Here is a 15,783-nt window from a genome sequence, read left to right as displayed (position 1 = left end):
TTTTACTTTTCTTTTTGCTCATTTTGGTGTTTTGATACTTTTGACTTTTATCATAAGGTGCTTGAATCTCATCTGTTCTGTGCCCTCTCCTAACAATCATTTAAAGTTTTCAGTGTATTTTATTTAAAAGGCAATTACTATCTCAGGCAATTACATTACAAGAAGGCCTCTAGAATTGTTTTTCTTACTGTTCTTAGTGAAACAGTGGAAGGTTGCATTTGGGATAGATTAAAAAAAATTCTGCTGTCAGACACAAAATTTGGCGATCGATCTAATCCATATGTTTTCCTGGTAAATTCTCTTTGCTCATTGCCTAGAGGTTGAATAGGATAGACTGTATTTTTCCATTGTGAGACCAGGGTTTTTCCAAGCAGATACTAAAAACAAAACCCAACCCTCACTGCTCTCAGGTTGATTCTGACTCGGACTGAGCAATGGGACCAGGCAGAGCTGCTCCCAGGGGTTTCTCAGGCTGTTGCTCTTTGAGGGACCAGGTAACCCCTCCTCCCGCAGAGTGGCTGGTGGATTCTAGCCCTGACCTTGCCTTAGCCGCCTAAGAGACCCGCCACCCTGTCTTTGCTCAAGTGGAAAGATTGATTTTGCAAACATAAGGAGAACTTTTAAGCGGCTAGGAATCGTTTATAGTATTGTTTGCGACTACCTTGCCAGAATTCCTGAAAACATCATGGAGTTTTTTATGATTGTTGAGAGTATTCGTTGCTACCATACTGGATTTTTACGTTCCAGCTTTCTGACTCTTGTTCTCTTATTTCCAGCACTGTGACCTCTGCTGTGTTTACTGTAGGCGACAATGTTGTCTCAGGCAGTGATGACCGCACGGTGAAAGTTTGGGATTTAAAAAATATGAGATCCCCAATTGCAACTATTCGCACAGACTCGGCCATTAACAGGTAAAACTAGGCAAATTATTACACACAAAGTATTTTACTTCAATAGACCTGAAGTGACTATTTTACTTATGTAAATTGAGTGCTTAATTGATTCAGTCTTGGGAAAAGTGGTTTAAGTCGTGGGAAAATATGTTTTATTGATCTTCTAAATGCAAACTCAGTGATTAAGTGTAAAATCAGGCAGGTGTGCTAGGCTGTTCTAAGAATAAGCCATGTTTGGCCATATTTTGTAGGGTTTTTTACTTTGTGGGCATTGATGATCTGGTTCTGATGCTGTGGATCTGTAATTACCTTTGAGTGAGAAATGTATGTCTATAATGTATCTTGCAGTTACATAAAAGCATTCTTTTATTTGATTCCTCTTTTCATTCCAATGTCAGGTGGTAATTTGATTAGGTATTTTGCCTTGACATATGAGTAATTTTAAATAACCAATTGAATCATTAGCAATAATTTCAAAAACTTGTGCTGCTCCTATTTTAAGGATAACCCACTCATATCTGTTTTTTGCAGGATTAATGTATGTGTCGGCCAAAAGATCATTGCCCTTCCACATGACAACCGACAAGTCAGATTGTTTGATATGTCAGGAGTGCGATTAGCAAGACTTCCTCGAAGCAATAGACAGGTAACCGAGTTATTTCTCTTTATAAGCCTTAGAAAAGCACGGTCTTAGGTACCTTCCAGTGAATTGGAAGTATGGATATTAAGTATTTAATCTAATAAAGTAGGACCAGTGTTATGCATAGATGGGTGTTAGCTCAAGTAACTCTTTAAGAAGGAGCCTTGCCTCTACCCCCATCAAACAGTTTTCTTTCAGGATGTCACTGACCGAAAGGAATTCCATTTAAAAGCTGCTTTCATATGAGTTAGGGATTGCTTCTCATTAAAATATGTATTCTTTAGAACAGTGGTTCTCAGCCTGTGGGTCTCGACCCCTTTGGGATTTACATTTCGATTTATAATAGTAGCAAAATTACAGTTATGAAGTAGCAACAAAAATCATTTCATGGTTGGGGGTCACCACGACACGAGGAACTGTGTGAAAGGGCCGCGGCCCGAGGCAGGAGGGGACCCGCTGCTCTAGAAGACGTAATGTGGGGGAGCCAGCCTTTGTATACGTTGGGTCAGTACTTTTCTTAGAACGATTTTTTTTTTCTTTTTTCTTTTTAAATTTTAACAATTTATTAGGGGCTCATACAATTCTTATCACAGTTCATACATATACATACATCAATTGTATAAAGCACATCTGTACAGTCTTTGCCCTAATCATTTTTTTCTCCTCTTTTCTTTTTTTACATTTTATTAGGGACTCATACAACTCTTATCACCATCCATACATATACATACATCAATTGTATAAAGCACATCCATACATTCCCTGCCCCAATCATTCTCAAGGCATTTGCTCTCCACTTAAGCCCCTTGCATCAGGTCCTCTTTTTTTTCCCCTCCCTCCCCTTTCCCCCCTCCCTCATGTGCCCTTGGTAATTGATACCTCGTTATTTTGTCATATCTTGCCCTATCCGGAATCTCCCTTCCCCCCTTCTCTGCTGTCCCTCTCCCAGGGAAGAGGTCACATGTGGATCCTTGTAATCAGTTCCCCCTTTCCAACCCACTCACCCTCCACTCTCCCAGCATCGTCCCTCACACCCTTGGTCCTGAAGGTATCATCCACCCTGGATTCCCTGTACCTCCAGCCCTCATGTACCAGTGTACAACCTCTGCCCTATCCAGCCCTGCAAGGTAGAATTCGGATCATGGTAGTTGGGGGGAGGAAGCATCCAGGATCTGGGGGAAAGCTGTGTTCTTCATTGATACTACCTCACACCCTAATTAACCCATCTCCTCTCCTAAACGCCTCTATGAGGGGATCTCCATTGGCCGACACTTGGGCCTTGGGTCTCCACTCTGCACTTCCCCCTTCATTTAATATGGTATATATATACATATACATATACACATATATACACACACTTATATCGTTGTTGTTTTTATTGCATGATGCCTTATACCTGGTCCCTTGCCACCTCGTGATCGCACTGGCCGGAGTGCTTCTTCCATGTGGGCTTTTTTGCTTCTGAGCTAGATGGCCGCTTGTTCACCTTCAAGCCTTTAAGACCCCAGACACTATCTCTTTTGATAGCCGGGCACCATCAGCTTTCTTCGCCACATTTGCTTATGCACCCATTTGTCTTCAGCGATCCTATCATGGAGGTGTGCAGCCAATGATATGATTTTTTGTTCTTTGATGCCTGGTAACTGATCCCTTTGGGACCACTCGATCACACAGGCTGGTGTGTTCTTCCATGTGGACTTTGTTGCTTCTGAGCTAGATGGCCGCTTGTTTATCCTCAAGCCTTTAAGACCCCAGTCACTATCTCTTTTGATAGCCGGGCACCATCAGCTTTCTTCACCACATTTACTTGTTCACCCACTTTGGCTCCAGCCGTTGTGTCGGGAGAGTGAGCATCATAGAGTTCCAATTTAATAAAAGAAGGTATTCATGCATTGAGGGAGTGTTTGAGTAGAGGCCCAAGGTCCTTCCGCCACCTTAATACTTGACCTATAAATATAGACACATAGATCTATTTCCCCATCCTCCTATATATATTTGCATGTACATGTCTTTGTCTAGACCTCCATGGATGCCCTTTGACTCCTAGCTCTTTCCTCCATCTCCCTTGACTTTCCTCCTGCCCTACTACTATGCTTCATCGCCACCTGGGCTAGAGTATACCTCTTCTCTAAGCAACCTTACCCTTGATCATTTCCCACCATGCCTGCCACTCCCCCTTCTCTACCATTTGGGGTCCCATGTTTTTCCCTTGTCCCTGGGTTTGTTAACACCACTTCCTTACCCCCCCTACCCCCCCACCCCAAGTTCCCCCGGAACTGTCGGTCCCGTTGTTTTTCCTCCAGATAGTTCATCCAGCCTGTCCTATTCAGACAGACCTGTGGAGTCACTAACATGCACGAAAACAAGACAGGAAAACAAAGCAATAGTATACAACCAGACAACAAAACAACAAAAACAAACCACTGACAAAGAACAGAACGAAACAGTTCACAAGAGAAAAGCTTGTAGTTAGTTCAGGGATCGTTTGCTGGCCCTTAGGAGCGTTTTTCCAGTCCAGTCTGTTGGGGCACCACGCCTGGCCCCAAAGTCCACTTTCAGCATACCCTGGGGACCTTGCCACTCCATTCCCTTGCTGTTCCGCTGCACTCCCCCAGTGATTTGCCTCGGTGTGGTGGGATCAGGTCAGGTGCAATTCCCACACTGTGTCTCCGGTGCTGTCCCCTGTATCGCCCTTAGTCACTGAGGGGCATCATGTCTCATAGTAGGGCCAGCCATGTTGTTCTCTCTGTGGACTGGCTGCTCTACTCAGGGACATCATCATCACGGCCTGGTGGGCCAGGCTGTGCTCCACTCTCTCCTCCTGCCCCTTCATCTGCTCCCTCTTAGAACGATTTTTAGGCCGTCTTCATCAGAATGGCCCAGAATGCTTGATACGAATTCTGACTTCTTGGGCTCGACTCAGACCTATTGAATCAGGATCTCTGAAGGTGTTCCCTGGGAACCTGCATTTTTCATAAATCCCCGGCTGATTCTGATGAGCTTGTGGTTTGAGAGCCCAAATCCTAGAGCGCATGAGTTGATTAGCTTTTCCCATTGACAGATAATCGGTGTACATTTAATAAAAGCACCTCCTGTTGTCAAGGCAGTGACGCTCCATATTTTTGCATATAATTGACTCACAACACGATCACTCTTTCCTCTTTTTTCCTTCTATCTTCTTTACATGTCTTAAGAGCTGTGTGATGAAAAACTATTAATTTGTTTTCTTTTTATATGAATGCACCCCCTGATCTCACCAGTCAGTGTGTGTGTGTGTTGTAATATATACCTTTGACCAATGGCTTTTCTGCATTATTTTTAATACACAATTTTCCACCAGTTCCAGGACCCCTGCTGACTAGTGGTGTGTGTTAGGCTGCTAACCTCACGTTCAGCAGTTCGAAACCACCAGGCACTCCTCAGGAAAAAGAAGACACTTTCTACCCCCGTAAAGAGTTACAGTCTTAGAACCCCACAGGGCTGTTCTCCCCTGCCCGGCCGGGCGTCCGGCAGCTGCCCTCCACTTGAAGCAGTGAGTTTCCTCTACCAGCGCCAGGCTCTGACATATTTGGTCCCACCGGTTGTAATGTCACTGCATAAGGCTTCAAAGTACATTTCTTAGCTCTGCAATATAGTTGTCTTATAGGCCAAAGATAGTTAAGTGCATCGATTTGTCACCTACATGGATAGGAACATCTTTTAAATGACACGAGCTTCCAGAAAACTCACCACCCTAAGATGAAAGGCTACCGCAGCCACTCTTAAGACAAATAGCTCATCAGTGCACTGCTGAAAGGCAGTCACGTTTGTATTCACGTCAGAGAAAACTTGCTTGTGAAATTACTTTAAGAGACTAAAAACCTTTACTCCAACGAATATTGACACAGCCAGACGTTGGCTTGTCCAGGGGAATGTGCTTTTACATTTTGCTAGCGGCCAGCTATCCTCGCTATATTTATTATCTGAGCTGCCTCTTGAATGCAATAAACTAGCCCCACTTAAGTGCCCCTTTGTGTGTAAATTGATCTGCAACATTGAATATCTTCATCTGGGATGAAAGTTTACGTGAATTTGTGTAACATGATTACGTAGAGAATATCTGTCTACGAAAACACTTGCTGTTTGTAGTTCTAATTCCACATAGGCTGTTTCGTTGCTTTCCTTCGGCATTCAACAAAGTTCTGTTGTAGTACACAAAGTATATTTCTTTTTAAGATTAACCAATGAGAGTTCACTTCATTGAGAACTTGAAGCATTTCTTCAGAGAAATCCTTTTCAATGCCACTAAGCCACAGTGGGAAACCGCTGGCAGTATGTCACCTGCCACTGTGACTTCTTTCAAAAGAAACGTTTTAGAAGCGGCAGCGAGGCAAAACACCAAAACCTCACTGAGTGGAAGTTTGAGTAGCTAGAGTGAATAGGACTAACAACATACCTTAATTTGAAATGATATATTCTGAGGAAAGTCTAAGTGACATTTAAAAAAATGTGTGTCAAGGACAAAAATCTCTATAAGGAGAGAACAAATGAAAAAGCTTGATGATTCAGTACACTTGTGAGATGTAGGTTTAAACAAACTTACACGGGCTTTGTTACTGCAGCTCGTCAGATCTCATGCATCCAGTGTCTCTCTCAGCAGGGTGTGTGTCTGTGAGAGGGACCGCTTAATTTCCGGCAGATGACGATCTGTGAGCACACTGACACTAGATGAGAGTGTTGAATTATAAAACTAAGAGAGTTACTTCTTTCCAAAGCTTCCATGTCTACCACTGTTTAGCTTTTGTTTGCCTCTTTTTTTCTTTTTAATTAAGAAACAAAACAAAAAACTAATTTTCTTGTCCTCCTACCCATTATTAAGTAGCCGAGTTCAGCATTTCTACGATGAATACCTTGGGTTTCTAATTTTCAAATAGTTTTTGTACTATTTGTACAGCAAGAGGCCTGACTTTACTGCATAACTAATCAAAGCATAACGTATCATTTTTTTATTTAGGTTATTAATAAAGTGATAAAACTTTGATTACCTTTTGTTATGTGGCCTTTCTCACCATAATTTTATTTGTGTGACCTATCATAATCCTCTCTCTAAATGTACAAACACCTCTGTTTACACAGGACGCTTCAAACCGTGACTGGGAAAATGCCATTATCTTTATTCAATTGTTCCACCAACTTTTTGAAACCACTCGTATTCAGATGGTTTTCCAGGGAAATTTTGTACCATTTGTTGGAGTATTTCTTTTACTTACTAAGTTTCTTAAAGTTTTTCTCAATTGTAAGCCTTGTACGCTATTTAATGATGTAATAACAATAGCATATTATAATCATTTATTAAGGAAATATGATTAAATCTTACACATTGTTCACAGAAACATGCTTGATTTATGTTAAGTGCTTGCATGCATGCGCGCACAACACACTAAATATCTAACTCTATAAAGTGCGTCCAATATTTTATGGTAATTTCTTCTAACGCTGATATTTAACTGAGACGCCCAACGTAGGCAGGAACCTATAAGTCATTTATCTTGACTTAGAAATGTACCTCATCTATTTTTCTAACCCCTATATTACCTGAACCACTTACTTGTTAAAATGATATCTGAGTGGATTTTATTAAACTTACCCCTAACTGTCATTTAGCCTCGTTTCAAATGTTTTTTTTCTATCTGCCTATAATCTTATTTTCTTAAATCATTTGAGCATTTTTATGAGAGTATTATTAAATTGACTGTGTGTTTTAGACTCACTTAGTTCAAGCTTTCCTACCAATACATTGCTTAAACCCCCTAGCCATTCTTATTTGAGGTTCACTTGTGCTAATCCTTGTTCTTTTTTCCCCACATGCTTTGAGTTATTTAGTTGTTATTTAGGTTGATGTTTTATGAATGTTACAGAGGAATGTGTTTTCAGAATCATACACTCATTTTTGTTTGTCTGATTGTTGATAGGGCCATAGGAGGATGGTGTGCTGCTCAGCTTGGAGTGAAGACCACCCCATATGTAATCTGTTTACTTGTGGATTTGATAGGCAAGCCATTGGCTGGAACATCAACATCCCTGCATTGTTACAAGAAAAATAAGAGAGCCGGCATTCCTTGGTGTCATTATTTGCCATGGACCTTTAACTGCTGCAGACTTTCCTGCACACTAATCTGCCATTGTTTGTGAGAGTTTGACCCTGAAAAGTGTGCGTTATATATTCTGTTCACATTGTACCCGGTTTGCATGATATGTACAGAAAAATGCGTGGTCATGTTTTTTCCTTATTTTTGTCTTGTGTATGACCTTTTGTATATTGACTGCCTCTGGTCAGTAGAAATGAAGTTCACTTCCCGTGTAGCACTTCAGATGCTCATGAGTTCTACGGAGTTCGACAGATGAACAGTAGGGCATTACATTTGTGCGAATCAAATGTGAAACCCGTGTACTTCTTGTGAGGCATTTAGTCGTCTGTTGTATTTTCTGGAATAATTATACATATCTACCTTGCATTGAAAAGATTGTAGCGCTAAACTTGAGTTGGATCATGAAAGGCAGTGATGGTCAAAGCTTTCATGTTTACCTTCTGTTTGAGGTTTTAGCATGTGCTGTTACGTAATTCAACTTCAACTCAAGTTTCTATTACAGTTCTGTAAAAATACTGTGGATTTTAGAAGTTTTAAAAAACATACAGTTGTTGAGTTTGCAACATTTGGAGAGTTTCTTTTGAATAGAAAAAGTTTTCTCTTTTTTATAGAAAATCATTTCAATCTCCTGCGGTCTCATATTAGCAAGTTCTCAAGTATGATTCTGATCACTGAAATATATTGAAGCAAAATTTAAAGCACTTTAGTTTATAGCTATGGTTATAAACAGTCTATTGAAATTTCAAAAGACATATCCATTGAATGTGACTTGACCTTTGAAAGAAGGACCTGCTACCTGAAAACAAAATCTTATTTATTTTCTACACCTTTGGTTTGCATATTTCTAAATGGGTTCACTTCCTTGGTGGTATTGAGAGCCAACAATGCAAATAAATGAGTACTACCTCAAAAATAGATGTATTTCGAAAACTTTGGAGACGTATTGTTGCCTAGTTAAAGCACTTTTTGATTTATAGCTGGAATATTGGATTCAATTTAGAAGGCAAGAAAGACAATGTTACCAAATGTATCTTGAAGGTAAAAGATTCATTCATTAGGCTAATTGGGTCTTAAGGAATGCATAGGTCACAAGACTCTCATGTCTTTAGTAGGACACCTGTCTGTGCCAATCCTACTTCCACGTGAGTGAGCCTGTTAATCTTGCCTTCTTAGAAATCACTGTTTATCTGATGTTTGTCAGTTAATGTTTCTTGCAGGTTTATGGTTTCTATAAAGAGACATCTCATCATACTGCCCCTGATCTTTTTAACCCTTTAGATATGTTCATTTGGAGACAGACTGCTGGGAGGTGCGCAAGGAAGTAATAGTTGAACTGTGATGAGGCCCTCTCCCTCACTGTCCTGTGTTTCTTAGTGTCTTGTGTTGATACAGGGGTACACAGGGCCTGGGCAGTGGGAGAAGCCAAATTGGTAAGGGGTAGTAGTAAATAGATCGTCCAGGTTGTCCTTCCGCAGAGCTTATCAAGAGTGCATGCTTTGGTTCTCAGCGCATTTTGCTTACGTGATGTAGTAGCTAATCTGAGGCATTTAAGGAGCTAACATGTTCAGATAATCCTGACCTGCTTCACTCGGACTGGAAGGGGCTGAGGGACCCAAAGAGAACCAGGAGAAAGCAAAGGTTGTTCACAAAGGGGCAAGCAAACAGGTATTTTGGAGCCATTGTATTTTTACAGCTCGAAGCTGTGCTGAGTGTCGAAAGTCCAACATTTTATGGTCACCCCACCGTGTTTTTGAGAGCTGAAGTCAAGCTTGCTACTAAGATGGATTTCTGTCAGCCGCCGCCATCGTGGGTGTATTTTGCTCGAAGGAGCACTGTACGATTAGCAGGGTATTTGCTGTGGCCTGCTTGTATTTTTGAATGAGATCTCCTCAGTCCACTGCAGATCCAAAGGTATGAGCGTAGAGATGACTTCTGAAGGATCAACTGCAAAAATCATGTCCTTAGGTTCATTTTTGTAGGTTAATTGGAAAATGTGGGTATTAGAATCATCGTTAGGAACATTTTTTTAAAAAGTATACAAATAATGGAACCAAACTTAAAAGCCAAATCTCAGATTAAAACACATTTGAAGCTTTTAAAAATATCTCTATTTACAATGACCATTTAGTTCTATGCAGACAACCCTTCACTGCCAACGGCTACTCCCCTTCCTGCCACTCACTAGAGGGACCAACCTCTGACACCAGAAGTGAGTCTCCACTCTTTCACTGGGCGGACACACCCTAATGGTGCTGGAGCAGAGTTCTCAGGAGCAGGATGATACTTACGCTCGTTAATTACTGTCTCATCTTTAACCTGATCTTACGTAATTGCTACTTGTGGCCCTAGGTGTTATTACCAGCAAGATATAAGGGAGATTGGAGATCGTGATTTTATGTGTGTGTGTTTCTGTGTGGCTAAAATGACATGCTGTCTGTCACATGTGATACCATTTGAAATAGTGTTTTGAAATGGGAACGGTTTTGTCTATGTGCTGACATGTCCAGAATCTCATTTAATAATGGAAGGAAAATGTGTGGTAAGTGAAAGATGTATTTGCATATAGAATTTCATTTGAGAGACGTTGTTTCAGACGGAGCGACATTCATTTTCTCAACCACTGCACACCAGTTTCTGTAAAGTCTAAATCCTGTACATATTTGTACAATCTGAAGAATTCTTTGTAAATCATTTGTTGCTTAAATCTGTGAAAAATAACTTTCTTAGGAAGAAAAAGTGTGCATTTAGAAGTCTTATGTGGAATCAGTTTTTATTGTATTGATGTAATTATTTTTAAATGTTCACTGTCTTCATTGCAATATGAAGTTCATTAAAATCCATGTTCCATAAATATTCTTATGAAACTTTTATGTTACAGGAAAACTCTTGGTTTTGTTTTTCCTTATTTTTCATGCATTACTTTGGACGAGACATACATTATTAATGACTACATGAACATTAAAATGACATATAAATTGGGTAAACTAGTTATAATATTGTCCATTTGAGGATTTTTAACTGTGGAGTAAAAAATATTATTTCCTACCCAGCTGTTCACCAAAATAAAATGTTATATAATTATGCCTTTTCACCTCCTACCACCTTCCACATTTTTTTTCTGAAAAGATTAACAATTAAGCATAATAGAGGCTTTTGATGAAATGCCTTTGTATAATAAAAAACACCTGTACTGTTTTCATTAAAGTTAAGCTTGTTTGGAAGTGTGTGTGTATATATATATATATATACACATACACACACATATATATGTGTATGTATATATGTGTGTGTGTGTGTATATATATATATATAAAGCAGACTTTTTTGCATGGGATAATACAAATCAAGATTGATCGTGACTATTGAACACCATCATGTTCTTAGCTAACTGACACCTTAGGTTACAGGACCCTCAGTATTGAAATCCTACTGGATTTTGTTTGTCAATGGCTCCTTCTTCAGACTAGTAAAGATTCCCACACTGTAGACATTCAGTCCCCAAAGAGTAGAAATTTCTCCACCGATTGTTTAGCTTTTTTGCCTTGCTCTTCAAGTAAAAAGAAAACAACCCCCTGCTGTGGAGTTTGCTCTAACTCAGTGACCCTGGTGAAATAGTGGCGCACTATCCTGGACGGTCCAAGACGAGAAATCTTTGTGGGAGCAGGAGGCCTCATCTTCCTCCTGCTGTGAGTGGGGTCACACAGTTAGCAGCCCAATGAGTAATCAATCCACTGTGCCACCAGATCTCAGTGTGCGTGGTTATTTCTTAAGCTTTTAAGTCACACACTCAGTTACCTTTCCAAAGATCACGTGACACTCGTATGACGAGCATCCCTCCAGAATGCCCCGACAATGTCCATCCCACTATACATGAATTTTTTCGCTATTCCCCTAATAATTTAGAAGAAAAACAATTTCAGCAAACTTGCAGCACCCCAACTGTTATGTGCAATATGATCCCTATTAGCGTGGACCATGGAAAGGAGCGTGGATTGGCAGTCAGATAAAAGTATCATGTAATTAAATTTTAAAGCTTTCTTTGAAGCATGTTTTGTTCAAAATAAAAATGGACTAAACAGATATTTGGAGTTATAAAAGCTGAGATAGAAAAATCATATAATTTCTTAGGGTCCCTTTTATGGCTTGTGAGCTGAGGCAGAACTTGAGGGAATGACTAGGAAATGTAGTTGAGGATGCTTTTCTAAGGAGGTGACATTGAAACCGACATCTGCAGATTGATAAAGGTGTGCTGGGCAGCAGAGGGAAACAAGGGTTGGGGAGCGGTTGCAAGCAGGGAGACTCCCCCTTGCAAGAACCTTGCGGCTGGAAGACGCCGGGCACATTCCTGTACTGAGAGCAGTGGGCACCAGAATGTAGGACAAGGGATGAGTGGCCCAAGATGAGGTTAGGGTGACAGCCACGCACCATATCACAGACCTGCGGGAGAAACCGTCTTCTCTGCACTGAAATTGCCATCGGAGGGGTTTCAGCAGGGGAATAACTTTAAGGTCACTCTGGCCATCTTGTGGGGTGGGACTGGAGCGAGTCAAGATTCGCAGCAGGGACAGCAGGCAGTGAGGATGAGGTGTAGAGGATGGATTTGAGGTGTGATGGTCAGTCTTTGCTGGAAATACGAAGGGCTCTATCCTGTAATTCACAATGCACTTATGAAAAATAGTATTACTCCTTGCGCAGCTTTTGCTGTATATACATTCCTTACTATACCCAGCGGATGTTTCCCCAAACAAAAACCAAACCCAAACTCAATGCCGTCAAGTCATTGCTGACTCAGTGACCCAATAGGACAGAGGAGAACTGCCCCTGTGGGTTTTCTGAGATTAACTACGGGAGTAGAAAGCTCCTGTTTCAAGCCCCGACCACCGAACGTGTATCTACACTCCCCCACCTCCTTAAAAAGGCAGTAAAGGAATGTGGTAGGAATTTTAAATCCCCATCTAGAGACATTAACTTAAAAAGAAAATGCCTTTAAGCTGATTCTAAATCATGGCAGATAGATGTGTGTCAGAGTGTTATCCTCCATGTGGGTTTCACTGGCTGTTCAGAAGTCGATTGCCAGGGATTTCTTTTGAGGCGCCTCTGGGTAGATTCCAACTTCCAACCAAGCACATCAGTTGTTTGCTCTCTCCAGCGGCTTCAAGTCTAGGTGGTCTTATTTAAATCCTTTCCTTCTGTATCGATAAGATATTTTGTTGCTTCCCTCCAGCACAATCGCTCTCATGCCTTACTTTGGGGGGCTGTGTCTAGCCTGTCTTCAAGAAGCTCCTGTAGCAATGCCCATAGTATTCCACTTGCATGGAGCAGATAGATTCCCATTCACAGTGACCCTCCAGGATAGGGTAGAACTGTTGTCCTGTAGCCTTTCCAAGACGCCATCTTTATAGTAGCAGATTGCCACACCGTTCTCCCATTAAGTGGCTGGTGGATTCGAACTGCTGTCTGTGTGGCTAGCAATTTAATGGCTGTTCAGCCAGGGCTTTTCGTCTGCTTTCAGCTAATTGGTGGTGGATGGCGCTCCTAACCCCAGGTGGCACAGCCAGGACTTCCCCTTGGAAATTTAGAACCGGAACTAAGAAAGCCAGTCTCCTCTACAGCTGTAGGCCCAGGAGTTGTCTGTGGCCATACTTTTCAGTCCGAGAGAAAATAAAGAGAAGGGTAGTCTCAGCACAGCTATCTTTCAAGAACAAATATGAAATGGGATACTTCAAGGATACATAAAATCACTTTTTTACTATAAGACCTTCCCTACTGAAACTTCTTAAGGAAGTATTATAAAAAGAAAATACTGACGGAAAGTTGGCAACAATGCCAACATGTATTTGTCGACATGTCTGATTGGCACTAGTGTTTCAAAACTTTGTGTTTTTCATGGTTGTGTGGATTAGAAATGTTATCTTCACAGCATTGTCTCATCAGCGTGCCTTCAGGCACATCTCTTGCCGCTCCCTGGCCTCAGTCACGGCCCCTTGGCCTCTGCCCGGCTTGGGCAGTGTTTCCGAAGCTCCTTGATAGCTGATAAATGACTCCAGGGATTGATACTCTGCCATCGAGCTCCTGCCCAAAGCCGCTCACTGAGCTTTACTTACCGGGACTCAGCTGGCTGGGAAGCCCACGGCTCTGCCTCTTGCTCTGAGTGCTGCTGCCAGTTTTGCCCCCTCTGCAGCTGCCTCCTCGCCTCCCTGGACTCTTGGGTCCAAAGGACATACTTCACTCATGGCCATTATTATTAAAAAAATATTTTTATTGGCATCTACTTCCCACATCATACACTATCATCATTCAATCATCGTAAGAGATTTTGTGCCATCTTCACCACAACCGAGTTCAGAACGTTTTCCCATTTTTATTGTTGGTTCCCCGTTACCCCCCTCCTTCCCTGCCATCCCGCTGGCCAGTGACTAGATCTCCCTATTCTGTATTTTATATTCAGAGAACCAGACAAAACCCAAACAGGGAGCAAGCACACAAAAAGAACAACGGTGTCTAGGCACAACATAGACAAACCTCAATCCAAGAGAGCAGAAAATACTAAAAACGGAAACAAGTTTAAAATGCATTAAAAGGAAGAGCAAATGAAGTCTTACATTTTATGTTAGCTACTTCTGCCGTAATTGGCTTTATGATGGTCTCTGTCTAAGGCAGGGATTCTCCACCTTCGCTTTAACATGTGACCCTTTCATACTGTTCCTCAGGTGCTGCTGGCCCCCAGCCATAACATGATTCTCGTGGCTACTTCATCACTGTCATTTTGCTACTGTTATGAATCGTCATGAAAATATCTGATATGTATTTTCATTGTTACAAATTGAAAATAACTAAACATAATTGAAGCATGGTGATTAATCACAAAGCTATGTAATTATGTATTGTGAAATATTTATGTGTTTTCTGATGGTCTTAGGTGGCCCCTGCGAAAAGGTGGTTCGACCCCCAACGGGGTCGCGACCCACGGGTTGAGAACCGCTTGTCTAATGGCAGGACAAGTCACATCCCTCGACTGTGATGAGAGTGGATTCGCTAAAGGCTTTAATCCACGTGGGGACTGTGAATGAATTTTGGCTTTCCAATATCATCCATAGCCTTCTAGAAACCAAGTGTTCACAATTTATGCCCTGATAGCACTCACTACTTTGGGTTTGGGTTGTATTAGTTAGACTCCTTGGATCACACAGGCTGGTGTGCTTCTGTGTGTATTTAGTTGACGCCTCACTTAGCTGGCTGCTTGTTTGAAGACAAGCCCATAAGATCTTTCTGGTACCCGGGCGACATCTGGTTTCTTCCCCACACTTAGCTTTAACATCCATATCTGCATTAATCTCTTTGGTCAATGCCATGTCATAAGAACGAATTGTTCTTAGGTTGGGGCTAGAATTAAACGTGAGCCCCAAATTCATCCATATATCTCTGGTTTATTTTAGAGATATCATCATTTTATGATAGAGAACATTATAAGTCATCCCTCTGGAGCATAATAAGGTAATTCTATTGAGAGTCATTTCAAACACTGTTGAGAAAGGAAATTATAAAGTATAAGCCTACTTCAGACTACAAGTGCAGTCTTGAATTGTTGGCTTGTACACATTCAGCTCTCAAGTGACTGGATATTATTTGCACAAACATTGGGGATCAGGGCTAGGGTGAAACTTTCAATAATACAAAAGTAGAACTATGGCTATGAGTTCTATTGTCTGGGTGAAGAGTTGAAATGCTGATCAATTTAAATTGTTAAATGTATACCGTAGTGAAAATCCACTAAAACACACCCAGGTGGGCATGCACGCGCACACACACACACACACACACACACACACACACACACACATGAAAAGAAACTTGTCAAGGTGATCTCATCAGGAGACTTGGAAACACTGGCCAGATTTTTCTTATTGTAAATACCTCAGTTCTCCTAAAAATGACCAGTAAACTCAATGCAAGTCTTTTCTAAGTCACTCAAATTGCTCGAAGGTTTTGGACACGCGGACTCCTGAATTACCTGCAGAGCAGCGATCGAGGGGATGAAGACACCCCGGAAGAGAAGAGGAGGAGGAGCAGAAGGGAAACGCTGACTACTACAAATGCAAAGTTGGCCCAGGAGTAAGACATT

General features: G+C 41.4%; 1 protein-coding gene across 3 annotated transcripts in view; it reads left to right on the top strand.

Annotated features, from left to right (window-relative positions):
- Positions 1–10,501, top strand: part of WDR37 (WD repeat domain 37) — an 87,433-nt gene extending 76,932 nt beyond the window's left edge. For 2 of the 3 annotated variants that reach the window (XM_075550134.1, XM_075550133.1), the window contains exons 12-14: positions 777–911; positions 1,425–1,539; positions 7,485–10,500. In XM_075550134.1, the coding sequence (XP_075406249.1) occupies positions 777–911; positions 1,425–1,539; positions 7,485–7,616 (382 nt within the window). In that variant the 3' untranslated portion in view covers positions 7,617–10,500. Of the gene's footprint in view, positions 1–776; positions 912–1,424; positions 1,540–7,484 lie in introns of all 3 variants that reach the window. The other variant, XM_075550135.1, reaches the window with a different exon arrangement.
- Positions 10,502–15,783: the final 5,282 nt, after the last annotated feature.

This window comes from Tenrec ecaudatus, chromosome 5, assembly GCF_050624435.1.
Source record: "Tenrec ecaudatus isolate mTenEca1 chromosome 5, mTenEca1.hap1, whole genome shotgun sequence".
NCBI lineage: Eukaryota > Metazoa > Chordata > Mammalia > Afrosoricida > Tenrecidae > Tenrec > Tenrec ecaudatus.
The sequence above is the reverse complement of the archived record's forward strand: the minus strand, read 5'-3'. Positions and strand labels throughout refer to the sequence as shown.